This window comes from Lepidochelys olivacea, assembly GCF_965140295.1.
Source record: "Lepidochelys olivacea isolate rLepOli2 genome assembly, chromosome: 3".
Classification (NCBI taxonomy): Eukaryota; Metazoa; Chordata; order Testudines; family Cheloniidae; genus Lepidochelys; species Lepidochelys olivacea.
In genome coordinates this window covers 176,517,651-176,544,328 of record NC_140413.1, presented here as the reverse complement: position 1 = coordinate 176,544,328, position 26,678 = coordinate 176,517,651, and the positions used below count along the sequence as shown (strand labels likewise).

The following is a 26,678-nucleotide window of genomic DNA, read 5'->3' as shown; positions in this document are numbered from 1 at the left end:
TTTCATACTTTCTCTAGTCTGCTCAGTTTCAAGGTAGCTGCTTCTCCCTCTTCCAGCTGCTGAACTCTTGTATACAGCAGAACTGTGCAAAATTTTCATCACACATTTCATTGTGAAACTGGAATTCACATCAAAATTACCCTGTTTTTGCTTTTTACATATTTTTGGTGATTTTTTTTTTAAATTGCACTTGAAAACAGGCTGTTTTCAGGGGCAATGGACCCATCCTTGAGCCGGAAAGGACAAAATTTTGCTTAAAACAAGTGGTGTTTCAAGCAAAATGAGGCCATTTTCTAACACAAGTGGATTTTCAGCAAATATATGTAGCCTTTGGCATTTGTGCATTTTTTTCATGGACAGACCCCATGTCATACATCTTCAAGTAATGTCTTTGCAGATGGAAAATCACCAGACACAAAATGATGAAAATGCTGGCAAAAATCAATTCCTATTTTTCCCTCCATTTTTGCTGGGCAAGTATCCAATATACATTGCTCCCCATAAAGTCCTTCTAATGGAAGCTGCTCCCACCATTGTGAGATGTTCTCTGCTTAATGCTGGGTGAAATTTTTTTGGCCAAAACTATATTTTGGTTAAAAAATGCAGATTTGGTGACATCAAAACCTTTCATGAATTGGTGTCAGTTTTGCTGAACTGTTTCAGGGAGGGAGCAGGAAGAAATTTCAAAAAAGTTGTAATGTTTTGTTTTGACATTTTCAAAATTAAACATGTCAATTTTTCGATTCAAATGACTGTTTAGAAATTTCCTTTAATTCAATGTTTTAAAAGATCAAAAATAGTCTATAAATAAAACCCAAAATTCTGTTTGACTCAAAATAATTTTTTTTTTACTTTTTGATTTGATAAAAATGCTTTAAAAATTCAGTTCTAGATTGACCCAAAAAGATGTTGTTGTTTTTTCTGATTTTTCGGACGTGCCAGAGAACCAAAAAATGTTTTATTCACACAGGTCTCCCTCTGCTTAAGTCTTCTGTAGCCAAAATGCCATGCTTCTGCTTTTCACTGCTTCATTGTGGCTGCCTTCCTCAACGTGTTTAACTCTTTGGACGCTGTTCCCTTTCTGTCTCTGCTCTCTTTCATTGTTGTTGCTCCCTTCTACTCTCTCTGCTAGCCACCATGAGCACACCCACCCACCCCCATTTATCTCACTTGTAACCTCCATCCTTGCTCCATTGTGTAACAGCAGTTTTGAGAGATCTTGCTTGTGAAAGTGAATTAACAAGGGAGCATTAGAGAGAAGGTTCTCTGCCCTGAGGGTAATCTTTAATTATGTGTGTAGAGCCTGATTCTTGGATCTGCTCCAGCAGCTTTGCATTACTCTCGCATCACACTGTTGCCATTACTAGCTCTCAGAAGGTCCCCCTGGTGAAAAGGAAACCCCAGGTGGCAAGGAGACACACCCACATCTGTGTAAAGGGTGTTCCTGGGAGAAAGGAAATGTATCTGGGACACCCCTTCAACTACATAGTCACTGGCTGCTATAACAGCCACTTGGGTCTGAACAGCTGTATATAACTTAGAAGAGCTCTGAGCCTGCCCTAAATTAGGCCAGGGACCAAACCGGCCCCTTGCTGGTTCCATTATTTGGAGAATGCAAAGATGGCATAGAACCACCTCTCCCCACAATCCACTCCAGCTGCACCAAGACCAGGTCTACAAACTTGCATCAGTATAACTACATCACTCAGGGGTGTGCGAAATCCATTCCACTGAGCAACGCAGTTATAGCAACCTAAGCCCAGGTGTAAACAGTGCTATGTGGATGGGAGCGCTTCTCCCATCCACATAGTTACCACCTCTTGGGGAGGTGGACTAACTACGCCAACAGGAGAAGCTCTCACGTCAGTGTAGTAGCGTCTTCACTGAAGCATTATAGCAGTGCAACTGTACCGGTGCAGCTGTGCCGCTGCAGCATTTTAAGTGTGTGCCCCAAGCGTATCTTGGCCATATCTGATATTCTAATCTATAGTAACCACATAGTGTAGTAACGTATATGTTAGAAATGTGTATGGATGGCTCGATAGACTAACAGCTTGTCTTTGTCTGGCAAATGGGGAGGAATTATGGAACTGAATTACTTTTCTCATCAATGTAGGAAATGGGGCAATGCACTCATGCCCTCTGGCATCATGGTGACAAGCTACTCTGGGCAGGTTTATTAGATGCAATTGGATTGGTTGATCTGCTATTTTATTTAGGTAATTACATCTTCAGTTCTAGCTTCCTTTTGCTTTCAAACATTTAACACATTTACACAAATTTACACAAATTTTATACGTTTACACAAATCCACTGGTTCAAATCCCAGCAAGGTCATTCCAATTCTTTATCCTTCTGAGAGAGAGAAACTGAATTCCATAGAGGTCACTGCCTGCGGGATTCCGTTACAGCCAAGGTCCCATCTGCTTTCCCAGCTAATTCAAGGTCCTTAGCATTTATTTGGTAAAAGAAGGGGTTTGCCCTCAGCTCAAATTTGCCTTTTCACTGTTTGTATTGTGGTTAAGTCTTGAGACCTCAGTCTGAGATCTTTTGTGCTAGGCACTGTACAAACACAAGGAAAAGATGGCCCAGTGATCTTACAAGATAAGAAATATTTGGAGTACCCACTCTTGTGCAGATGCTCTGTGCTGGTTGGTTACCTGTCACTCCAGACATGGCTGCATTTCACCAGAGCTATGTGCATAGAAGTTGCAAAGGGTTTAAGGATCTTTTGGGCTCTAAAGGACTATATAACTGTAAGATGTTATTTACCCTTATTAAGAAGCATATGTGTGTATGCATGCAAGTGTGATGGGATGTTCACCCCACACTCTCCCTGTAGGAGTTAATGGAGGCCAGATGGGCCAATTAACCTATTAGGTTGCAAGCTGGGAGAATTAAGTCTGAGAGGAAAGCCCTAATTAGGGGAAGCTCACCTGTGCAGGAACAAGTGGGGGCTTCTATAAAGCCAGATAGCAGAGAGGGGCTGCAGGGAAGTAGTCTTTCCTTGGTACCACAGAGGTGTGTTTGGTACCACAGAGGTGTGTAGAGTTACTCTGTGGAAGGAGGGTGGCATTCTGTGGCTGGTAGACCCAGAGGATGGGAGAGCCAGAAGGTAAGGAAAGCCTCAGGGAAAAGGTAGTAAGGTCCAGAATAGAACAGAGGTTGGTTGCTGGTTAGAGAGTCCTTGAGTTGGAACCCAGAGTGGAGGGTGGTCCTGGGTTCCCTTGGCAGCCACTGCCAGGGAAGTGGCATCACAGGGGTAGTGAAGGGGAATATTGTCGACAAATTGGAGCAAGTCCAGCAGAGGGCAATGAGAATGATTAGGGGGATGGGGCACTTCTCTTATGAGGAGAGGCTGAGGGAAGTGAGCTTATTTCTTCAGCAGAGAAGGATGAGGGGGGATTTGATAGCAGCCTTCAACTATATAGCTATCTGAAGGGGGGGAGGGGCTCTAAAGAGGATGGAGTTAGGCTGTTCTCGGTGGCAGATGACAGAACAAGAAGCAATGGTCTCAAGTTGCAGTGGGGGTGGTCTAGGTTGGATATTTGGAAAAACTATTTTGCTAGGTGGGTGGTGAAGCACTGGAATGGGTTACCTAGGAAGGTGGTGAAATTGCTATCCTTAGTGGTTTTTAAGGCCTGACTTGACAAAGCCTTGGCTGAGATGATTTAGTTGGTGTTGGTCCTGCTTTGAGCAGAGGGTTGGACTAGATGACCTCCTGAGGTCTCTTCCAACCCTAATCTTCTATAATTCTTCTATGATTGGCTAGGACTGCTGGTAAGGAAAGACTTTGATACCCTGAAAGGGGGGAACGTGCCAGAGGGCCAAGTCACAAAGAGGAAGCAACCCTGAGTTACAGAGTAAGGGAGAGGGAACAATGTGTGCAGCAAGCAGCAGATGGGGGTGGGGGGCCTTGGACCTGGAAAGAGCTAATCCCCAGAGCAGCCAGGAGGAGGTTCCCTGTGGTGAATGGACCCTGTGTTAAGAAGCACTTGTAACTTCCCAGTGGCTAGCACTGATGACAGCCTGTGTATGTGCATAGGCCCTTTACCTGCACTGAGGTAAATGGAAACCACAAGGACTGTTATGTTTGAGGTTATCTGTTTTCAGATATATTACTGACTCCTCCTGTAGGACCCCACAGATTCCTTTCCCTTCCACTGAATCATGAGTCATATGACTATCTTTAAGCATTCAAGAGGGTAAGTGATTTAATACTTTATAGTAGTTCTCTGGGGCTACAGTTCTCAATCTCTTGTCGGCACCAGTGTGAAAGCCAAGGTGCTAAGCTAGGCTTCAAGTGAGTAAGATAGTGAGGGTGATTGCTATGAGATTGGTTCTCACACTGTGTGGTCTGTGGATTAGTAATGGTCTGTGGGGCATTTCCAGATTAACCATGGAGCTGCTTCAATCACAAAGATGAAGCATCAGCCAGGCTTCAAGCAGAGCTCCCAGACACAGGTAGGGCTGCTTCAGGGCTGTCTTTGTCAGGTGTGCATTTTGTGTAGAATCATATGTGATCAAAGCTGAAGATAACATTAAAACTGAAGGAATGACAAACACATGAGGCTAGAATCAGACAGCAAAAGGACTAGAGTGATTAGAGCAGTGGACCCTCAGCAGACAATTTGGTGCTAATAAATGTAATGGGGGCAGGGGATGTATCCAAGTCTTTGCACACAAAACATCAAAACAAGTTTATTCTCTCCTGGTGGTCTCAATGCTGTTGTAATAGTACACTTTCATGTAACTGTACTGTGGGTGCTAAAGGGAAGGTTTGAGGCTGGGAGGTTATGGTGGCTGGCAGAGGGCACAACAGCATCATGCTGAGTCATTGATATGAAGAAGTTGGAGAGATACTGTGCCCTGCTTTTAGACTGGGAGTCTCTATATGGGACAGGCAGGAGAGCAAGACAGGGCAAGTCCGATCACACTTATGAATGTGTGTAACAACCTAGAGAATGTGTGGTGTCCCCCCTTGATTCCCTATCCAAGGATATGACTCTGCTATAACCCCTACCTCTAAAGGTAGGCTCTTTAGCACAACCTATAGCAACTCCTGTGTTTAATGCTGCAGGTTCCTTATTCGATACCCTGCACTGGCCAAAGTAGCAGCATTACGTAAATAGGGACGTGTTGAGATTCAAATGGCAGTGGGCCTCAGACATGGGGGATGAGCTCTACCCAAAGAAAGTATATATTGTAAGCTACTGATCAGTGTGTCAGAGTAACAGCCGTGTTAGTCTGTATTTGCAAAAAGAAAAGGAGTACTTGTGGCACCTTAGAGACTAACCAATTTATTAGAGCATAAGCTTTCGTGAGCTACAGCTGAGGAAGTGAGCTGTAGCTCACGAAAGCTTATGCTCTAATAAATTGGTTAGTCTCTAAGGTGCCACAAGTACTCCTTTTCTTTGATCAGTGTGTGTGACTACATGAATCTCCCTCTGTGCTTGACCCATAGAGGATGTGGTTGTGCAGTAATTCTCAATCTAAGAGCCTGGCTTTTAAGATCAGGCTGTAGAGATTCATACTTTCCACTCTGGCAGTCCCTGGTGAGGTGTGGCCCTTGATGGTAGCCATCACATGTGCATGTTGGGGAGAAATCATTGTACCCAGTCTTAGTTTGTGTCCCAAAGAAGGAGAAAAATACATGTTGTACAAATCATCAAAATTATTTGATTTTTATGACTCTTTCCAAAAGGATGGATTGAGCCAGGCCCTAATCAAAGGCACAAGAAGCCAGTGCTTTATTTGTGCCAGGGCTTGCCAGGGTTGAGCCCCAGCACCTCTAGGCTTGGCAGTTCACAGCCATGGCACCTCTGGACTTACTGCGTTTTTTATAAAAGTAAAAAATATTGCTTGAGCGTTGGCACCTCTTTCATTACAAATTAAACACTCCAAGGAGCCTTGTCCTACTGACAGGCGTCAGGCACAATCTGGATTGGTAGTGTTAACATTGTTCCATGATAGCACTGCTGCTGGCCCTAGGTTCCTTAAAGGGAACAGAAAGAGGGTAGGGGCAGACCTGGCCTGGTGTGGATGACTGACAATTTTCTTCACTAGAACTGGGTGAATAAAAAATGTTTTTGTTCACAGGCAATTCTGAAAAAATTGTTTCGTGCTGAACTGACAATGAAATTTTCCAAAATTTTTGGTGACTCAAAAAGTTTGCTTTGACTTCACTTTTTGTGTCAATTTTGGGCATTTTGGCAAAAGCAAAGGAAGACTAGATTCACACTACCTTACACTGATTCCCAACAAGGTATCAGGGCTTGAAATGGGAACTCATGTCCTTTCTCCCATTAGCTTCCTCTCTATCCCATCTCCCCTGAGTGCTCCTGACACCCCTTTCTCAGCGTAGTGACTGCTTTCCCCTTTGGTGGTGGTTTACTTTGAGCCCTGCAGTGTAATTGGAAATAAAGGCATGAAACTGTGAAATGGAAAAGTCAGAAGAAACTCCTCAGTAGTGAGAGGTGATATACTGTGGAATAACTTCCCACAGAAAATGCAGGTCTTTTTTGTCTGGAACATTTAAAATGCAACTGGACAAAGTATTGGAGAATATACTGTATGAAACAATGCTGAGTTAGCTCCGACAAGGGCAATCTAATGACCTAATAAATCATTAGCGTGTCTAATTTCTAACTATGCTGGATTAGAGGGACAATTCTGCACAATTGTCAATCAATGATATCATTAACAGCAGTGACTTTTCAGGCATGGGGAAGTCAAGACAAACACTGAAGTAATTCAAAAATCAGTGTCTACTTTTGAAAAATCTGGCTCCATGTAATACTTCTCTTATCCTTATATATGATGCCTATCACCTTACTATCAGAACACTGTATATATCAATCAGGCTTCAACCATGTAGACCTTTCAGAGGAAGAACTGAGAGCAACACAAATAATCCCAGAGCTTTTTAATTAAATATAACAAGGTAACCACAATGATGAATAGGTGATGCTTCTTAACAAAGAAGAGCAACAGGTCCCTTGCTGTGTAGATAACGTGTATGAAGATGAAGCAATACAGGAACAAAGCAAATTGGTTCTGGGGCATGAGGAGGTCCAGGCATCCTTCAGCAGGCTGTGGACAAAGGGGCAAAAATGTGTGATATTGCAGGGCCATGTTCTATACATGTCTTGTGAAAAGACTACTGCTCAGCACATCCCTTGCCTTTGTGACCATAAACTGTCACTAATGTGATCCATGGACAAACTTTCAGATTGAGATCAGCGCGATTCTGTTTGAACAGCCAGATGAATTAGATTGATGAGCTGTGGAACTGCTTGGCTTGTGCTAACTGTCATATACTCATGACTCCCAAAATACTTAGCTATGACTCTATAAAGGTTGTTTTAGTGTAGGGCTGGGCTCCATAGTTGTACTTGTCTCCTGCTATCTCTCTGCTTTGGGCATCTCAGACAAGTTCTGTAATGCTCTGATTCTTTATCAACAGCAGGGTAAAAAAAAAATTCTGTTATCCTGTGGATTTTTCTTTTAATGGCTGGATAACCAGTTAAAAGAAAATAACTGCTAGCAATTTGTGCACAGACTCACTCAAGCATGAAGTGTTTCCCATTTTCTTCCTTCTCCTGCAGGGGGACACTTTTGGTATGTGAGCCTAGTCTCCCAGAACAGCCTTCTACAACTTCTGGTAAGCACAACGCTCCAAGTTCCAGGTACCTCTGTACTTAATCATTTTTTCTTCAGTCAAGTTAGAATTAAAGTCCATTAAACATGTGGCAGCTGCTTCATGTGCTAACACAGGAATTCCAACAGTTACTTCTCTCTGTTTTTTTATATGGAGGACATATGGCCAAATTCAGCCTTGATGTAAGCAGCTGCATCTCAGGAGTTTTTTATTTACTTGAGGGCTGAATTAGACCAAGCTTTTTCCATTCAGTCCTTGCCACTGAGAGATTCCTGAACTGACTGAGAGACTGCACATGCTAGTCGGGTAAATGATATCAAAGTAATTCCCAATAACACAGGTACAGGTTACTCCTCTACCACACTCTTACCCTGATGCCTTCATGTGGAAGTGAATTCAACTGGTGAATCTTGTACGGCACAAAGTTATCTTCCACTTAAACCTTAAGCTATACCTTTCCATTCACCAGTACTTGCTCAATGTGCGCTACTGAAAGGAAGAGGAGCAGTTTACCTACTGAATGGTTGTCCATCAGGGCTGTAATAGCAACACTTGCTCCATTTTTCCTATTGGTTTGGCAGTTTTAGGCACCACATTTCCCCATTTGTTGCCGTTAGTTTGGATGCAGTGAGTCTTAAGTTCAGAGCTACCTGGGTTTCCCTACAAATGAACTGTTATCTAGCCTGTTCTTTTTAGATCCTACTGTGTTTCCCATTATTTTTTGATGGGCATAGCACCTGCTGTTCAGATCAACCATCAGGCCAGTTTGCTTTGCTACACCTGGGGTTAACCACCCCTCTAATTCTTTAGAACACCCTCAAAATATGTTCTAGTCACAGGCAGTGTTCCCTCTAATTTTTCCAACCCATGTGTGGAATAAACTTTATAATGGGTACCAGTGTGGAGGTGATGTGTCACACACCCACATTCATGTGGTGGGAGTGGGGATGAGGGGTTTGGAGTGTGGGAGGGGGCCCAGGGTTGGGGCAGAGGGTTGGGGTGCAAGGGCTCCGGGAGGGGGTGCAGGCTCTGGGTTGGGGCCAGAGATGGGCTCAGAGCTGGGGCAAAGGGTTGGGGTGGTGGGGTATGGGCTCTGGGTGGGGCCAGGATGAGGGGTTTAAGGTGCAGGAGGGTACTCTGGGGTTATGGGTGGGGGAGCTGCCTCTTCTCTTTCCTCCCCTCCCCCCCCACACACAGCAGCTGCTGGGCTGGGGTGGGGAGAGGCGCCTCTTCCTTCCCTCCACAGCAGCACCTGGGCTTCGGCTGCAGGAGAGGCACCCCTTCCCAGGCCCCAGGAGATCTGGGCTGCGGCAGGTCCAGGGCTTGGCTAGGTTGGGGCTGGGGGAGGGGTGCCCGTCCCCTGGCTGGTCCCTGGCCATGGCAGGTCCCCCGGTGGGTTCCCTGAGCGCCTGTGCAGCACTAAATAGGCATGGCCCTGCACCTTACAGAGAATTTAGGTCACAAGACCTCTTTGACTGGCTCCACTGTAGAAGTTGTATCCCCTTGCCATAGAGTATGCTGGCCCCTTCAAGTAGAGTCCGAGTCCAAATCCCAAGGTCTGAGCTTTTGGCAGAGGGTGAGGGGAGGAAAAGTGCCTGGTCCTTCAGGAGAAAGCCAGATCTTAGAGGAGGAGTCTGCTGGACTTCCCTTCTGTGTTTGTTTTTTGATATTTCATCCCTGTTGAAGGGGAGAAATTGGAGGGCTAAACTATTCAACCAGTGAGGGAAACTGAGGCAGCAATGCATTTATATGGCTGACAGGGAAACCACTCTTACCCCTCTCTATTTAGTAGGCAAACCAGTTACAAGTAATGGCAAAATAACTTCTCCAATGTATTTTTTTTTTTAAAGTCTCTGGAGTTAATGTGTAAGATCCTGCTATGAGTTCATTCTTGGGTTTGATTCTGACTGAATGGAAGTCTTCTCAAAGAAATGAATCTTTGTGGAGATTTGGAAATATTTTAAACTGGGACCACGTGGAGAGCACACATCTGGGTCATGCCTCCCCCTGTTTACGCTTTCACCTGTACTTACATGTCCAGATGGTGCCTGCAGGCGCATCTGCTCCATCTTCTCTTTGTGCTGCCGCTGCTTTTCCTTCTCCTCATATTGACACTTCAGCATAGTCAGCTCCATATCCAGCCGCATCTTCTCCAGCTCAGTCTCAGCCACTCGGTCCAGCGTGAAGTTTGGCTGCTCCATCTCCACCCAGCTGTTGATCTCACCATCATTGGTAACATGTTCTGGTTGCAGAGAATCCAGTTCTGCCTGTGAATTAGTCTCCAGGTCCTGGTCCCTAATTCCTGGTGGTTCTGTCACATCGTCAGGGACATCTGGGGTATTTTCAGGGGTGTCCTAGTCCATAGATCAGGGAAAATCACCCACTCCTATTTAACTGATACAAACTATTTTTAAAAAATCTTCTGGTAAAAGAAATGTTTTTCGACTAGCTCAGCTGGGCCAAATGCAGGCTGGCAGCCCAACTATATCTGGAAAGCTACTACACTTGAATATTCAAAGCCCTGTCTGAACTACTAGAAAGTCAGAGGCTCCACTTATATTGTGGTGAAAAGCAGTGGTATCATTTGCTATGGGGTGAGAGAGGCAGTTGCTCCCCCCAAAACTTTTTGTCCCCCTGACTTTTCATAGTTCTATATACTGTCTTCCACTTTTTGCCCCTCTTTCCTCCCAGCTTTGGATGCAGTCATTAGAGTAAACTTCCCCTCTCCCCACCCCAAATAGGAGTAGATGAGACCTAACCCAGTCCCCATAACCAGATCAAAGCCCTGGACTAAAACCCATGGCCTTTGACATAAGCATAAAGAACACTTCAACTCTGGGTCAGTTGAAAAGTCAGTGAAGAAAAACATAGGGGACAAATCTATCTCTGATTCGAGTCTAGTGGATGGTGTTCAACCAGATATGAAATTAGCTTCCCCTTAGAACCATGGAGTCATGAGACTGTGCTACCGTCTTGGATGTATCTGGCCAGGAGAAAAATATTTTACTACTCTGAATTAATTTCTGTCAGTTCATAAATGAGATGCCAAAATGAGCCAATGAAGGTGAGAGGCCTCCCTGTCTTGGCATTAGTAATAGGCTAAATAACAGTAGTAGAATGGGTTGGCTGCCTTTCAGCAGACCCAGGAGTGAGTTATGTAGAGATCATGCCACTGACAGGTCTGCCCTCTAGGCTTATGGAAAGCCACAATATTTATTTATGTAATGTATACAAGAAGCACATGCAAGAGCTTTGAATAAAATGGATGTAGACAAAATGTGGAACTCTTCCCCTGGCTTACATTTTAAAGTCTATGACAGAAGGTGAAGAAAATAAAAAAACAAAGAAAACTATTACTCTTACCATAGAGGTCTTGGGTACAAAGCTAGGGGAGGCAGAAATGAGGCTGGAGAACACTGGATTCACAGGCAGTAGCCACAGTTTTACAAGTCTTTCACTGTCCCATGCAGAAAACTCAACACCAGCTGCCCCAGTTCGATCCAGATAGAAGCACAAAGTTCAAAGCCAGATTTCAGCAAACTGTCATGCTGATGTCACAGGTTCCACACTATGCTGTCTCATAATCCAGCTGTTGCTACAACATCATAAATGCTCTGTTGCTAGGTGTCCAACAGCACATGGGAAATCTGCAGCAGAGCCAGGGATAAATCCAGTTCTCCTGATTCAAGTCTAGAACCTTAACCACTAGATCAGTTCTTTTCCTTCTCTAGCCACCTTCCTGCTGCTTCAGTGAATGAGACTGTGTTCCTTCACATAGTGGCAGCATGCATAGTAGGCAGCAGTCTGGCTCACCACGTGCCTAGCCATGATCAGCTGGCAGTGATTTGTAGGGTTCATGGGAGTAAAAAGTTTTAAGCAGGGATTTGAAGTAGGATAGTATGGTGACACTATGGATTTTGATGGAGTGTTTCCCTCCAATTAAGGAGTGGTGTTGAGGAGAGGTAGTGCTGAGAAGGGCTTGTAGGAAAAGCAGACTAGCAGGAATTGAGTGGTAGAGTGAAGGCAGGTGTCATCAGTGTGATAAGATAGATTAGTGCTAAATGGTGAAGGGCCATAAAGGCACAGAAAAGAAGCTTGTGGAGGGAAGCCAATGGAGGGATGCAAAGTGGAGGTGGGGGGGCCATGAGCAGACAAGGAGCTAGGAAGATAATGCTGGCAGAAATGTTTTGAATGGACTTAAGGGGAGGACAAGGTAAGCTAGAGAGAGGAAGATGACAGTACTCAAGATACAACATAAGGGCTTGGAACAGAAACTTTGGTAGTCTGGACAGACAGAAAATGCTGGATCTCTGGATCGTTCTGTAAGAAGTTGTGACAAGACTTAAACACTACAAATGGGTATGGGTCTAGAAAGGGGCCAGGTCAAAGATGATGCTGACATTACAGGCCTGAGTGACTGGGAGGATGGTGGTGGTATACATGGTGATGAGGGGGAAGAACAGAGGTGTGGGAACAGAGAAAGATCAAAAGCTCAGTTTGGGCCTTATTCAGTTGATGTTAACAGCTGGAGATCCCCACAGAGAAGTTTCAGTGGGGTAGACCAAGATGTGGGATTGGATGGAGCAATATTGCTCCTGTGTTGAGAGGTAGCTCTAGTAATCAAACCTGTGCTCGCTCAGCGAGAAGCCAAATTCTGCTGTCAGTAACACCTGCCTTTACTCTACCATTGATGCCACTCAATTCCTGCTAGGATAATTGAAGTCAATGGAGTTACACCATCATAAATTTGGAGAAATGAAAACAAAATAAGGAACAAGTGTTGGGGCTTTTAGACATTTTGGTGGTGGTGGTTTATCTTTCACCCTCCATCTTTGTCCACCTTCTTGTTACCAAGGTTGGCACCCTTTTTAGGTGCCTATTTTTCTGATTGGTTAAAGTTTAAGCCTAATCTACCTAACAACAGTAAAGTCAGGAAGGGGTCATCTGACTCCCAGTTATTCTGCTTTGTGACAGAGTCTATATAAGGGGACTACACACTCTGTCAAGGGCTGTCTGCTCAGGAGGCAGCCCATGTTCAGTTCAACTCATGTCTGCTCGGTTGTGCAACGGAGAAAAAGGAACATCCAGGTAAGCACAGGTGTTTTGAGGTTGTCTGTCATCGAGGAAGATATCCTGTTCCATCTCGAGTTCCTGATTCCAGTAGCTGTCCTCAAGGTCTTGACCTGAGTTACCTGAGAAGCAAGGCAGACGAGAGCATTGTGAGCCATCTGCACCTGAGTTCCTGTCACTCCTAGAGACTGAGTAACGTTGACATTTTATTTGTGTTGTGTCCATATTGGTTAGGGGTTGGGTCTGGGCTTCAAGCCAGCTGTACTTGTAAAACCACCGAGCTGTTTTATGCTTTATTGTACTTTTCTCTATATTTTGTTATGTACCCTCTTAATAAACCCTCCTGCATGTTTTCAGCGTTTAAAATGACTAAGTTTCATTTGACCTGTGACTAATAGGTGATAGACCCTACAGAGGGATCAATCCTTTTAGGGCAGCGGGGTCCTTAAATCAATTCCACCAGTCTCTTCTGGTAACAGTTCTGGTGATCACAGCAGGACCCCTGATGGTCGCAGTTGCTTTAAGTTTTTATAATCTGCTCATCTAAGGTTTATGGGACAGCCACAAGTCTTGAGGGAGGGCAGCATTGGTATTTGGCCAGGAGCTTTTCTTATTTTGAGACCCAGCTGCTGAAGTCAGGCACCAGTGAATGCTCTGTGGGAGCTCTTTGTGGTGTGCTAACTGAGGACTGATAGCAGGCCAGCCATTAGGCCCACTGAGCATGACATAGGCCCAATGAGTACAGCAGACTCTGGCCTTGAGAGAGTCCGGTGGGAGTGCTGTTTGAGATAAAGGGAGTTTAATAACTCTGGGGCAGGCCAGCATTGTTGCTGAGCATTGCTTGTCCCGACTCTTGGTAGTCACCAGTAAAGTGCTGGGGGAAGTAGTGTTGCTGTGTGAGCCAGACACACTACTTGATTTGTGAAATGTGTCTAAAGCTTCAGTCCCAGCGGATGGAGTGAGGAATTAATTGGAACATTGTGTAAATTCTTTTTGTAAATGGAAAAATCCATGGGCTGAATTTTTTTTTTTAATGGGAGGATGCATTTGAAAAATTGTTTTGAACTTGGGAGAATTTTGTAATGGTTAAGCCTATCCCCAATAAGAAAACAAAGAAACTAGCTCTCATATATGGGCTAGTCATGGTGTCTAGAGAATGGCACGAACACATAAAATCTAAAAGCAAGGTAATCTCCCAGTTGAAAGAACACAGCTGAAAAGGAAGCTAACATTGATAAATTAACATTACAAAGCAATACTTTGTCAGCTCAAGGGTTAAACCACTGTTTACAAATCAACCAGCTAGAGCAGCAGGTTAAAGAGCTTAATGCATGCTTGGCGAAAAAGGACAAGAAGAATTCTGTTTTAGCTACTAAAATGGAGGAATCCCAAGCTGCTATATGAGAGCTGGTCAAAGTGGTTCAGAATAGTAAACACAACGTTGGAGATCATACCACATATAAGAACAAAATTGAGTTGCTAAGCTAAAAAGAGCCCAGGGTATGCTCAATGCCTTGAGTACTGACCCTTTAAAAGGTTATGGATCTGAAAGCTGCCCTAATCAAAAGGGATCAGAAAATGACTTTGATTTGTGAGAGGTTAAAGAAACAAGAATGCAACCTTCTGCCCCTCAGATTCAAGAAGAGTTAACAAGCTATGAGGGAACGAAGGGGGGGAGGGTAGAACACCACCTGCCCCCCAATGGCCACCATAACTACTGTAGTAAATTATGGCCCAAACTGACCTGTGGAAACAAGGTTTGAGACAAAAGCTTATGGGTCAGACCAACCCAGAGCAAGGGGCAAAACTCTGGGCCCATTAAATAAGGATACTTCATTGGCTTGGCTTGGCAAGATCAGCAACATGGCTGCTATTAGCAGAGATGGCACTAGGGCTCTGCTACATGAGTGTGTGAGCAGGGAAGAGTCCGGAGCGTTACCCGGAGAGGTGCAATGGGCTAGCATAAGGGAGATAGCTGAGAGAGACGATGCTGTATATGAATTGTACTTCCTACATGAGAACATTCTGGGAAAATTTTATTCTGAGAGGCAAAAATCTGGTGAAAGGCCAGAAAGGTTTTTGGGAAGAAAGTGGTTATTGTATTGGCTGTCAGGTTTATCTCCTGTTGTGAATGGTGTAGCAACATGTGATATGCCTGAATTTAAGGAGGTGTTTATTCAGGGTCTCTTACCAACAATAAAGGTTACCTTATATCCCATAAATCCTAGAACCACAACAATTAAAGAACTGGAAAATAAAATTCTGAAGCATTTGAATTACAGAGAGAGAGGCTTTCCTTAGTCATTGGCCAAAGAAGAAAATTTCAGCTGTAAAGCACCTCAAAAGCACCCCAACAACAAGTCCAATGAGCAAAAAGCAAGAAACCTCATACAGAAAGCAGGAATTCTGCAACAGATATGTCTTCCTTTATAATCAAGAATCATCTAACAATTGTCACAGCAGAGAAGCTGCTGATATGAAAGGATTTCAGTCAGTGTTGTGGAGAAAATTACTTAAATACAAGAAAAGAGACTAAATAGACTGCCTGCCTACAGAGGAGCTATTCAAAAGGTTAGCTAAGTATGAAGGAGGCTGTAACAGCAGTGCTTCACCAACATCTGCTACCAATGCATCTGGCATCCAATATGACAGGACCAGACTCTCCCACCTCCCTCTTTTGTGGCACTCATCAGTAATGATGTTTGGGGGATGCCTGTAGTAGATGCCACCATAAAGGGAGAGCATGGATACATCAATCAAGTCATGTTAATTGACACCAGTGCCACCTTGTTGTTATTTGCTCAAAAGCAGCTCCAAAACCCAAGGACTTTAATATACGAGGAGTAAAGGTATGGGAGGGATACAGTAATAAGGAAAGCACTGTGCCCTTTATAAAACCAGCGTTGTGTACCATGGGCAAACTAACAATAAGAGCATCATTTGGCATACAGACGCTAGATGGACACGGCATTCTGGGAATGGACATCCTGAAAAAGTTAAACCTTGTGGTCAACCTGCCTAATAGAATGCTAACACAAATTCAAAGACAGGAAGGAGGTCTCCTCATTCCGGCAGCCCACAGAGTTGCAGACTCCAGTAAAGCTAGAAACACCTGAATGGGAGCTAACAGTTAGAGATAACAAGACAGTATCTGCAAGCATTCACCAGTAATAAGCATTAATGCAGAAAGATCCAAGCTGAAGTAATCATGATGGGTCCAGACCCCAAGCCGCAAAAACAGTATAAATATTCTCAGGAGGCTGAGGAGGGGATTAAACCTACCATTTTAGAACAAGGGGTACTTGTAGAAATGGATAGTGTCTGTAACTTTCCCATATTGCCTGTCCTAAAAGCGGACAAATTCACCTGGAGATTGACTGTCGACTAGCGGGAGGTAAATCGAGTTACACCTAGGTTAGCTCCAGTTGTAGCCAAATTTCAGGAAATAATGGTGGCCATTGCTGCAGGTGCTGATGTGTTTACTGTACTAGACTTGAGCAATGCATTCTTCTCCATTCCTCTTCATCATAGCATAGGGTACAAGTTTGCATTCACCTGTGGAAATAAGTCCCTTTCAGGTGAGTATCCCAAGGGTACCACAATGTGCCGTCACTTTGCCACAAATATGTATCCAAAATGTGGGAGCATCTGGAAAAGAAGGAAAGAATTATAAGTTATGTGGATGACATCCTCATTGCAACAATAACAAAGGAAGAGAACTTCGAGGTATTGGAAGTCGTTCTGAAAAAAGTAGGGGTGATGGAAGTTGTCATCAGTCCCACAAAGGCGCAAATGCTCAAACAAAGGGTGAGTTACCTTGGGATGGAGTTGGGCATTCATGGAAGGAGACCTGATGCCAGCAGGATTGAATTAATATACAAGCTGCCAGCCTCAAAAGATATAACATCATTGTGTTCATTTGTTGGACTTACAGGGTTCTCAAGAGACTTTATGAAGGGATACTCAGTTAGCTCAACCACCCTATAATTTGTTCAAAAAGGGTAAAGAATGGACTTGGGGAGAAAAGGAAAGAAACACATTCCGCCGACTCAAACAAGCTCTTATTCAGGCACCAGCCCTTGTGTATGCACAGTCAGGCAAACCCTTTCTGCTCCAGCTAGCAACAACAAGAGAGATTAAGTGCAATCTTAATGCAAAATACTGGTGTGGGACTCAAACCTGTCACATTTGGATCAAAAACATTTAAGTGAAATAGAAAAGCAATACTCACCGTGTGAACGAGAAGTGTTGGCCCTCACCTGGGCAATGAAACATTGGGAGTATCTTATAGGCATCTCCCCCATTATCTGAAAGACTGTTCATACCCCAATACACAATGTACTGTCCAGTGAAATTAATGAGGGTGGGGTATCAAGCCCCCTGCTATCTGGCTGCATATTGAGTCTACTTAATAGGGATCTTGAAGTGGAAAAGACTCACTCTCTCAATGGTTCCATACGTTCTACTCACTAGTGGAGAAGATCACGAATGCCCACTACTATTTGAAAACACCAGTAGTCCAAAATCACCTTTTGAACTAGAAACATCCTATGAGCAAGCTAAAGACTCTGGCAGAGACATTTGGGTGGTTGATAGGAGTTGCCCCTGTAGTCAGATGTTTGGGTGGGTGGGTGTGTGCGCGCGCTCCCTGTGTGCTGTCCCAGCTCTGCGCAGACAGCTGGCACAGCAGACCTTGAGCAAACCACCCAATGACCACCCAGCAGACCTTGAGCAAACCACCCAATGACCTTTGTTAAGGTACAAAGGCATCAGGCCAGGTTTACTGTCGACGAAGCATGATAATAGCACCTGGCAGACTCTATGAGGATACTAAGACATGCATGCCCATGACAATGGATGCAGCTCAGTCAGTAGTGGGACTTTCCACTGCCCCTTAGGCGGTCCAAAGATACTCTCTCTGAAATACTCTTTATACCCTGATATAAACAAGGTACGTACTGTCATCCTGACCTTATCTTTTAGGAGGGGTCAGTGTGTTTCTGTTATCCTTGGGGAATGTTTTTGTGCTATCCTTGGTATTGGTGTTTTCTGGTACCACTTGTGTTTGCGTGAGTACTCTGTGCTTAGCACTTCTTAGGAATGTGTATTTCTGCAATATCACCTCTGATCTTGCCAAATTCTGTGAGCAGGTCCTGCCTCATACCAGGCCTATGATACAAGGGCTTACATCTCAGGCTTTCTTCCTACTACAGCCACTATCATGAGGATAAACCCTGAGCTGGATATGCTGGTAAAATACTACAGGGAACAGTGGTTCAATGTTCTGTGCAAGCTGCTGAAGTAGTTGCTATAGTAGCTACATTGGATGAAGCAGATCCAAGTTGTGACCTTTTTAATTTGTTCTGACTCTGGGTCATCCGAGCCCTTGTAGCTTGGATGCTGATATGGATGGCTGGATGGATAGACAAATGACTTCTACAGATAACAAGCCTATAATACACACAAAATACCTCTTACTTACTTGGAAACTGGCTGAATCAAGAACTGGCAAGAGTTAGCTATTCAGGGTCAAAGCACATGGGAAGAACTAGGCGGAGATATCTGGCCTGAACAACAAAGTAGATCTCCTCACTAAAAAAATCTGTGCTTTTAGGATCTGAAATCTTGTGGACCAAGTCTGCCGACATTGTGTGCAATGTCATTTCAGCAATCAGTTGCTGAAAATAAATTTAGACGTAGTTGAGTTACAGAAACAGGACAAAGATCACTGAGCTGTTGGGAAAATCTTAATATAGAGGTTACCAAAACTCTATAAACACAACAGTGGACTTGTAATGGCTACTAAGAACAACATTGATAATGTTATCCCTGTGTTAATGATACCATCATGATTGAGAAAAGTATTAATTGCTCTAGCTCACCAAAAAGGGCATTTTGGGGGCTGAAAAGACTGTCAGTAAGCTCTTACATTTGGCCACCAACCAACTGTTAACAGACAATGTGGAAAAAATATATATAGAATTGCATTGCCCCCGCTGAGAACAATCTTGACAGAAAAATTGTCAAAGGACTTCTACTACACCAGCCAACAGGAGGACCATAGTATCATTTTCAAATAGATTTTATAGGACCCTTGCCTTGTTCGGGATATGGAAACCAATATTGTTTGGTAGTAATTGGTTCATTTTTTTAAGTGGATCAAAGTAGTGTTGGATTCGCTATTACCACTGCGAAGATACTCTTGGAGCAAGCATTCTCCAGATTTGGTATTCCTGAAGTTATCAATTCGGACCAAGGACTCCATTTAAAAAATTGTGCCAGGCTTTACAAATTGAGCAAAAGTTCCATATAGCAGGCCACCTGCAAAGCTTGAGCCTGATCCAGAAGACTAACAGGACCCTAAAGACTGTGTTGAAAAAGATCATAGAAAGCAATGGAAAAACTGGGGTAAGCAATTGCCTTTCATTTTGATGGGAATTCGGTCAACTGTTGCATCCCACGGATGTATACCACATGAAGTGCTCATGGGAAGACCCATGAAAACACCAGACAAATGGTGGCTGGGAGGCATTCCACCTGACTCATATTAGGCCAGAATTAAAATGGACCAGTATATAACAAAGTTGTTGCACACTATTAGCTACTTCTTTTTGCAGATTGCTGTACAACTAAAAATGAACGCTAGGCAGATGGATAGAAGGCTGCAGGACACACTAAAATGAATGGAATGTGGGTGTCACGGAGTCACCGGGCCAATGCTCTGGAACTGCTCTGTATGACTGGGGTAGTATGCCTCCTGTCTCTGAGCATACTGTTGCCAGAGCAAGAAGCTTACACAGCTTCGGCCTTCCTGAGTCTGATCTTGGAGCACTCAGCATCCCCTTCCACACAGTGCGTTTCCTGCAGCCCGTCTGCCCAGGCGGCGCTCCTGGGGAAGCCAGAGGGCCCTGCACCCCAACTCCACAGTCAGCCATGACTCTCAGCCAGCATTGTAAAACGGAAAAGTTTATTAGTCGACAGGAACACAGCATAGGACAGGTCTTGTTAGCACAGAAATCAGTGACTTTCAGCCAAGTCCATCTTGGGGAATCCCAGGCCAGACGCTCTGGACTCCCTCTCAAATCTCCCACAGTAGACTGCCCAGCTTCCAGTGACCCGATCTCCAACACACATGTTGCACCTCCTCCTGGTCTTTGTCTCCCTTCCCAGGCACAATGTCATCTGGTCGCATCCCCCTCCTGGGTCTCAGGTTGCGAAGGACCTTAGCCATGGCTTACATGCAGGCAGGTGGAGCCACCTCACCTGTCCCCAAGGGTCTCAGCAAAAGTCACACACCCTTATTCCCACCACCTAGGCATTGGTACAACACACAGGGAAACTGTGGTACATACAGTATTCATGCAAAACAGTAAGACTCACATACAACATAACCAGGGAACCACCTTGCTTCGTCACAGTGGGTGATAAAGTATTATACTCATTCTTTTCTGACCAAAATCACTCACTGAGCCCCAAATGGGCAGGGCCTGTTGTTGTCATTAACAAAGCAAGTCCAACCACCTACCAGGTGAAGGTTAATGGGGAAAAAAGAGAAAAACACTAAAATGGTTTCATTCCACCCAACTGAAGGGATGGAAAAATTCTGATGGGGTGTGTGTATGTATAATTATTGTGACAGGGTCAGGCCAGATGGCTACAGGAGAGTGATAGAAGGCAGATATATTAGCCCCAGGTTAAGTAGGTCCCTTTTCCCTGGGTAAGGTAACAGGGAAGGTTCCAGAACAATCAGGAACTTCCTGGAAACAATTAAGGCAGACAGGCCTGATTAGAATGCCTGCAGCCAATCAAGAAGCTGCTAGAATCATTTAAGACAGGCAGGCTAATTAGGGCACCTGGGTTTAAAAAGGAGTTCACTTCAGTTTGTGGTGTGCATGCGAGGAGCTGGAAGCAAGAGGTGCAAGAAGCTGAGAGTGAGAAGGCATACTACTGGAAGACTGAGAAGTACAAGCATTATCAGACATCAGGAGGAAGGTCCTGTGGTGAGAATAAAGAAGGTGTTGGGAGGAGGCCATGGGAAAGTAGCCCAGGGAGTTGTAACCGTCACGCAGCAGTTACAGGAGCCACTGTACACAGCTGCAATCCACAGGGCCCTGGGTTGGAACCCGGAGTAGAGGGTGGGCCTGGGTTCCCTCCATCCCCCCAATTCCCTACTTGATACAGAGGAGTTGGACTGGACTGTGGGTTCCACCAGAGGGGAAGGTCTTTGGCCTGTTCCCCGATCCACTAGATGGATCAGCAGAGACTGCGGGGATTGTTGTTCTTCCTTTCCCCATGCTGGCCTGTGATGAGGCTAACTGAGTGAACAGCAGATTTGAGCCACGAAAGTGGCTAAACTGAGGGCTGTCGTGAACCTCTGAGGCGAGAAAATCCGCCAACAAGCGCAGGACCCACCAAGGCAGAGGAGGAACTTTTGTCACTGTGTGTGTGTGTGTGTGTGTATGTATATATATAATATACACATTAATTAGTTTTGTCTTTCTCCTTTGTTGCAGGAAATCAAGCAGCAATTATGATTTCTATATTGTATCATAGCACATTTATTTGCATGGCATAGTCAGTGATTGTTAATGGAAATGAGCACTATTATTGTAAAGTCAATGAGTCTCAAAACTATAAATGGGATGAATTAGTACATGGCATTGATTTTGATCTACCAAATTTGCTATTAAGAGGAATCATCTCTGTGTATGCATATAATGAAAATGATTACGGTTGTTTGGATTGGTAAGAGCTGAAAAGCAACAAAACGCTCATGGCCTTTACGACAACCAATTCGGCTCAGAGGGTTACCTCTGTGGATGAGCTTAAGGAGGAACAAATCTCCTTTGTTCAAAAAATTGCAGGAAAATGTATGTGGTAATTTTCTAGTTGGCTGCTCTGATGCAGTAGAGGTTTGGGAGCCACATAAATGTTCCTTTATGCAGTCCAACCTCCCTTCACGAATGCAAATGGGTAAAATCAATGTAAAAATTTAAATGGGTTTGCAGTACATGATCGATCAGTTGGATGTTTATGTGCATACACCCTCCTCCCAGTGTGCAGTAGCTATGAAATGCCAAAATTGTACCAGCTCTTCTGTTAAGACACGTCCCAATGTAAATAAGTCCTGTAAAAAGGCTAATAATGTGAGTTTTCATGTTGAGTGTTATGGAAAAATCTATATCTCTGTAAAACCAAATGATGCGGGTATGTGGTATTTCACTAGTTTGTTCAGAACAAGAGAAACTGTAAAAGGGTGCCTGAACCACACGTTAACAACGTTGTGATAAAGCAGGAGTTTAAGAAACTTCCATTAGTAAATTCCATGTATTCATTCAAAAAGCTTATGCTGCTCCAGTTAAATTTGCATAGAGTTCAATTTGAATGTTTACCATATGTAATCCCATTAGTGGCAGGGTGGGAGGAGTGGATAAGAAGTGTGATACCTGGACCATCCACCCCGAAGATCCACAAGCGAGATACAGTAGCAACTATTTTAGGAGGAGTAGGGATTGGGTTGGGAGTCTTAAACTCAATTGACGAGCAGGTCCTGGCCAATAAAATAGGTGCAATAGGAAAGGATATGGCTTCCTTACTCAGCCCATGTACAACATCTGTTAACCAACTAAGTATAACTGAATATAAAATTGCTGATGTATTGCCCACATGCTGTTAGTGTAAGAACAGGACCATCTTGGTATTATGAGTGCACTAGGAACAATACAGGCTAACATTTCTATGGCACTTGCATGCGTGCAGGCCCTAGCATGAGGGTAGCTAAAAATATAATCAGGGATGGACTTAACTGAATAATTCCTGTCAAGCTCAGAAATGTTCTATGGAAAAATGCAACAAATGCTTTTGAACAGCACCATCAATCCTGGTGGAAGTTAGTACATTTTTCCTACAGCCACAAAATGGAAACCGTTACTGCCTATGGCTTGACTATAACTGAAGGAAATATGGGTTTCTCCATTGGTATCTATGGGTCTAAACCTCAATTATTCAGTTCCTAAGGAGCTCAGTAAGTGAGTATACGAGCAAAATGGCTTGTATAGTAGTGTAAATTTACAATCATGCATGGAAGAGACAGGAATAGGTTATGCTTGTAATTCAGGGGTAATTGAAGATTCTCATATTTTGTTTAACTCATAATGAGGGAAAGTGCCACTATCAGTGTGATAAATGAAGGGTGGAGGTAGCTCCCTTTTATGGATACCCAGCCAGCCAATTGGCTATAAAATTCCTCTTAGTAGCTGTTCTCTACTTGCCTTACCTGTAAAGGGTTAAAAAGTCCAGGTAAAAGGAAGGGAGTGGGCACCTGACCAAAAGAGTCAATGGGAAGGCTAGAACGTTTTAAAATTGGGGGAGAAAAGCTTTCCCTTTTGTTGGTGCTGTTGTTTTCTGGGAAAGAGGAGAACAGGGAGCAGTTGTGCTGTGAGACGCTGAAGGCCAGATATGAAAATCGGATCATATCTAGAGCTACTTATTTAGCAACCCAGATATGTAAGTAGATTAGGAATGCTTAGAAAGATGCGGTTAGGTTTATTTCTGTTTGTTTCTTATTGGCTTGTGGACTCCTCTGCTTTTTGTTCCTCCAAATGCTTTTTGTTTTGCTTCTAACATTTAAGCTGGACCTCAAGAAGGTTATTCTTCATGTTTAATTTTTGTAAGTGGGTTTTTTTTAAATCTAGCAAAAGCCTAAGTTCCAGATGTATTTTCTTTCTTTTTGTTTTTAATAAAGTTTATCTTTTTTTTAGAACAGAATTGGATTTTTGGTGGCCTAAGAAGTTCATGCATATGTTGTTTAATTAGCTGGGGCAACAGCTAATTTCCTTTGTTCCCTTCCTGTGGGATACCCTCAAGCCCTTTCACCTCCCTCTCTGGGGAAGAGCTGAGAAAGAAATTACCAAGTGCGCCTTTCTGGGTGCTAGGGGGTTTTGCATTTGGGTGGTGGCAGCATCTACCCGTCCAAGGTCAGAGAGAAGCTGTAACCTTGGGAGTTTAATACAAACCTGGAATGGCCAGTATTAATTTTTAGAATCCTTGCGGGCCCCCACCGTCTGCACTCAAAGTGTCGGAGTGGGGAATCAGCCTTGACAACCAGTTTAAATCAAAGATGTAAATCAATATGCCTTAGTGTTAGTAAATGTAAAGTGTATATGTCTACACAGTTCATATAAAAGTTTTGTTGTTAATTATTACACCATACCTCATAATCCATATGTCAATTTATGTTTGTGTTCAGTGTTTTATGTGGCTGTGATGTTAATTTTACACAGAATCATGGAAGATTAGGGTTGGAAGAGACCTCAGAAGGTCATCTAGTCCAAACCCCTGCTCAAAGCAGGACCAACACCAACTAAATCATCCCAGACAGGGCTTTGGCAAGCCGGGCCTCAAAAACCTCTAAGGATGGAGATTCCACCACCTCCCTAGGTAACCCATTCCAGGGCTTCATCACCCTCCTAGTGAAAGTGTTTCCTAATATCAAACCTAAACCACCCCCACTGCAACTTGAGACGATTGCTTCTTGTTCTATCATCTGCCACCACTGAAAACAGCCCAGCACCAGGTAGTTGAAGACTGCTATCAAATCCCCCCTCACCCTTCTCCTCTGCTGAAGAAATAAGCCCAGTTCCCTTAGCCTCTCCTCATAAGTCATGTGTCCCATCCCCCTAATCATTTTTGTTGCCCTCTGCTGGACTCTCTCTCCAATTTGTCCACTCCTTTCTGAAGTGGGGGTTCCAGAATTGAATGCAATTCTCCACATGTGGCCTCACCAGTGCCGAATAGAGGGGAATAGCCACTTCCCTCAATCTGCTGGTAATGCTTCTACTAATGCAGCCCAATATACCGCTAGCCTTCTTAGTAACAAGGGCTCATATCCAGCTTCTTGTCCACTGTAATCCCCAGGTCCTTTTCTGCAGAACTGCCGCTTAGCCAGTTGGTCGCCATCCTGTAGCAGTGCATGGGATTCTTCCATCCTAAGTGCAGGACTCTGCACTTGTCCTTGTTGAACCTCATCAGATTTCTTTTGGCCCAATCCTCCAATTTGTCTAGGTCACTCTGGATCCTGTCCCTACCCTCCAGCGTATCTAGCTCTCCCCCCAGCTTAGTGGCATGAGATAAGTGTACAAACTATTGAAACCCATTATTTGTTATACAAACATATTGAACCAGTTCATTTGAGTGTAAATATATCTGCTCTTAAAACAAATGGTGCATCACCCACATTCAGAACAGCATCTAAAACAGTTACAAAGGGAAGGAAAGGAGGTAGTGGGGACGGTCCACCATTCCTCCCAACTGATGCAAAGAATCTTAAACAAGAACCCAGGAGGAAACTCTCTCTTCCCATTGGTGGGAAAAATCTGTTTAGTAGCAACACAAACTATAGCATTGCATGGGAAATGTTGTTACATCTCGTAATTGTAATAATTCAAGCTGTAATTAATATATATTTAGAATCTTTAACTTTCTGGGTTAAAAGAAAAGTAAGAGAGACTAGTTACACTAACTATAGGTTAATTTGATTTTTTTAAGGCAGTGTAACTATGACCTGGGTTAAGTTTACATATGTGGCAAAGGTTAAGTGTGACAGTAAAGAACACCGAAGTGATTCCTACCATCAAGGAGGGGAATTGTTGGGGCTTTTAGCCATTTTTTGGGTTTGTTTATTTTTTGATTGTTGATTTATCTTTCACTCTTTATCTTAGTCTACCTGCTTGTTACCAAGGTTGGTGCCCTTTTTAGGTGTCTGTTTTTCTGATTGGTTAAAGTTTAAGCCTAATCTACCTTGCCATAGTAAAAGCAGGAAGGGGTCATCTGACTCCCAGTTATTCTGCCTAGTGACAGAGTCTATTTAAGGGCTACACACTCTGTCAAGGGCTGTCCACTCAGGAGGCAGCCCTTGTTCGGTTCAGCCTGTGTCTGTGCTTGGTTATGTGATGGAGGAAGAGGAACATCATCAAAACACGTGTTCTTACCTGTTTGTCTGTTGTTGAGGAAGATCTCCTGTTCCATCTCAAGTTCCTGATTCCAGTAGCTGTCCTCAAGGTCTTGACCTGAGTTACTTGTGAAGCAAGACAGATGAGAGCATTGTGAGCCCTCTACACCTGAGCTGTCACTCCTAGAGAGTGAATAACGTTGACATTTTATTTGTGTTGTGTCCATATTGGTTAGGTGTTGGGTCTGGGCTTCAAGCCAGCTCTATTTATAAAACCACCAAGCTGTTTTATGCTTTATTGCCCTTTTCTCTATATTTTGTTATGTACCCTTTTAATAAACCCTCCTGCCTGTTTTCAGTGTTTAAAATGACTAAGTTTCATTTGACCTGTGACTAATAGGTGATAGACCCTACAGGGGAATCTATCCTTTTAGGGAGGTGGGGTCCTTAAATCAATTCCACCAGTCTCTTCTGGTAACACAAGGATGGATGTGTGCAAGGACTATACACACAATGGGTTGTGCACTGTAGTACAAAGGTATTGTATATTACATAAACTATTGTCCCTTAAATAACCCTTTGCCCTGTATTTTTTTATAATGTTACCCTTTAGGCTGTTATGCTCTGGCTCTTGTCTAGAACTTGGCCCATACATGAAGTTTTCTAGGCAACAGGAGATAAAATCACAGCATGGAGTGGACATTTTAAATACTGTGTTAATACAGTGGAAAATATATACCAAAAAGAAAAAAAAATCAGTGTGAAGGCAATGTGGATCATCTACACAGTGTGTCTTGGACCGCTTCAGCACCTTGTTTTCAACCAAAATCTATATTCTCATTACAGAAGTAATATACATGTAGTGAGAGAGATCACCTACTCTGAGGAGCTTGCAGCCTAAATAGAAAAGGCAGCCTAAGGGTGGTAGAAAGGAAGTAGTATCCCCATTTTACAGATGTGGAACTGATGTACATAGAGATGAAGTGACTATTTTTTACC

The 26,678-nt window shown here is 43.7% G+C and overlaps 1 protein-coding gene across 1 annotated transcript in view; it reads left to right on the top strand.

Moving 5' to 3' along the window:
* Window positions 1-26,678, top strand: part of TMEM247 (transmembrane protein 247) — a gene marked incomplete at its 5' end in the record, with an annotated part of 49,354 nt that overhangs the window by 5,600 nt on the left and 17,076 nt on the right. The window contains one exon of the mRNA XM_084624950.1: window positions 7,608-7,663. Within this exon, the coding sequence (XP_084481076.1) occupies window positions 7,608-7,663 (56 nt within the window). The remainder of the gene's footprint in view (window positions 1-7,607; window positions 7,664-26,678) is intronic.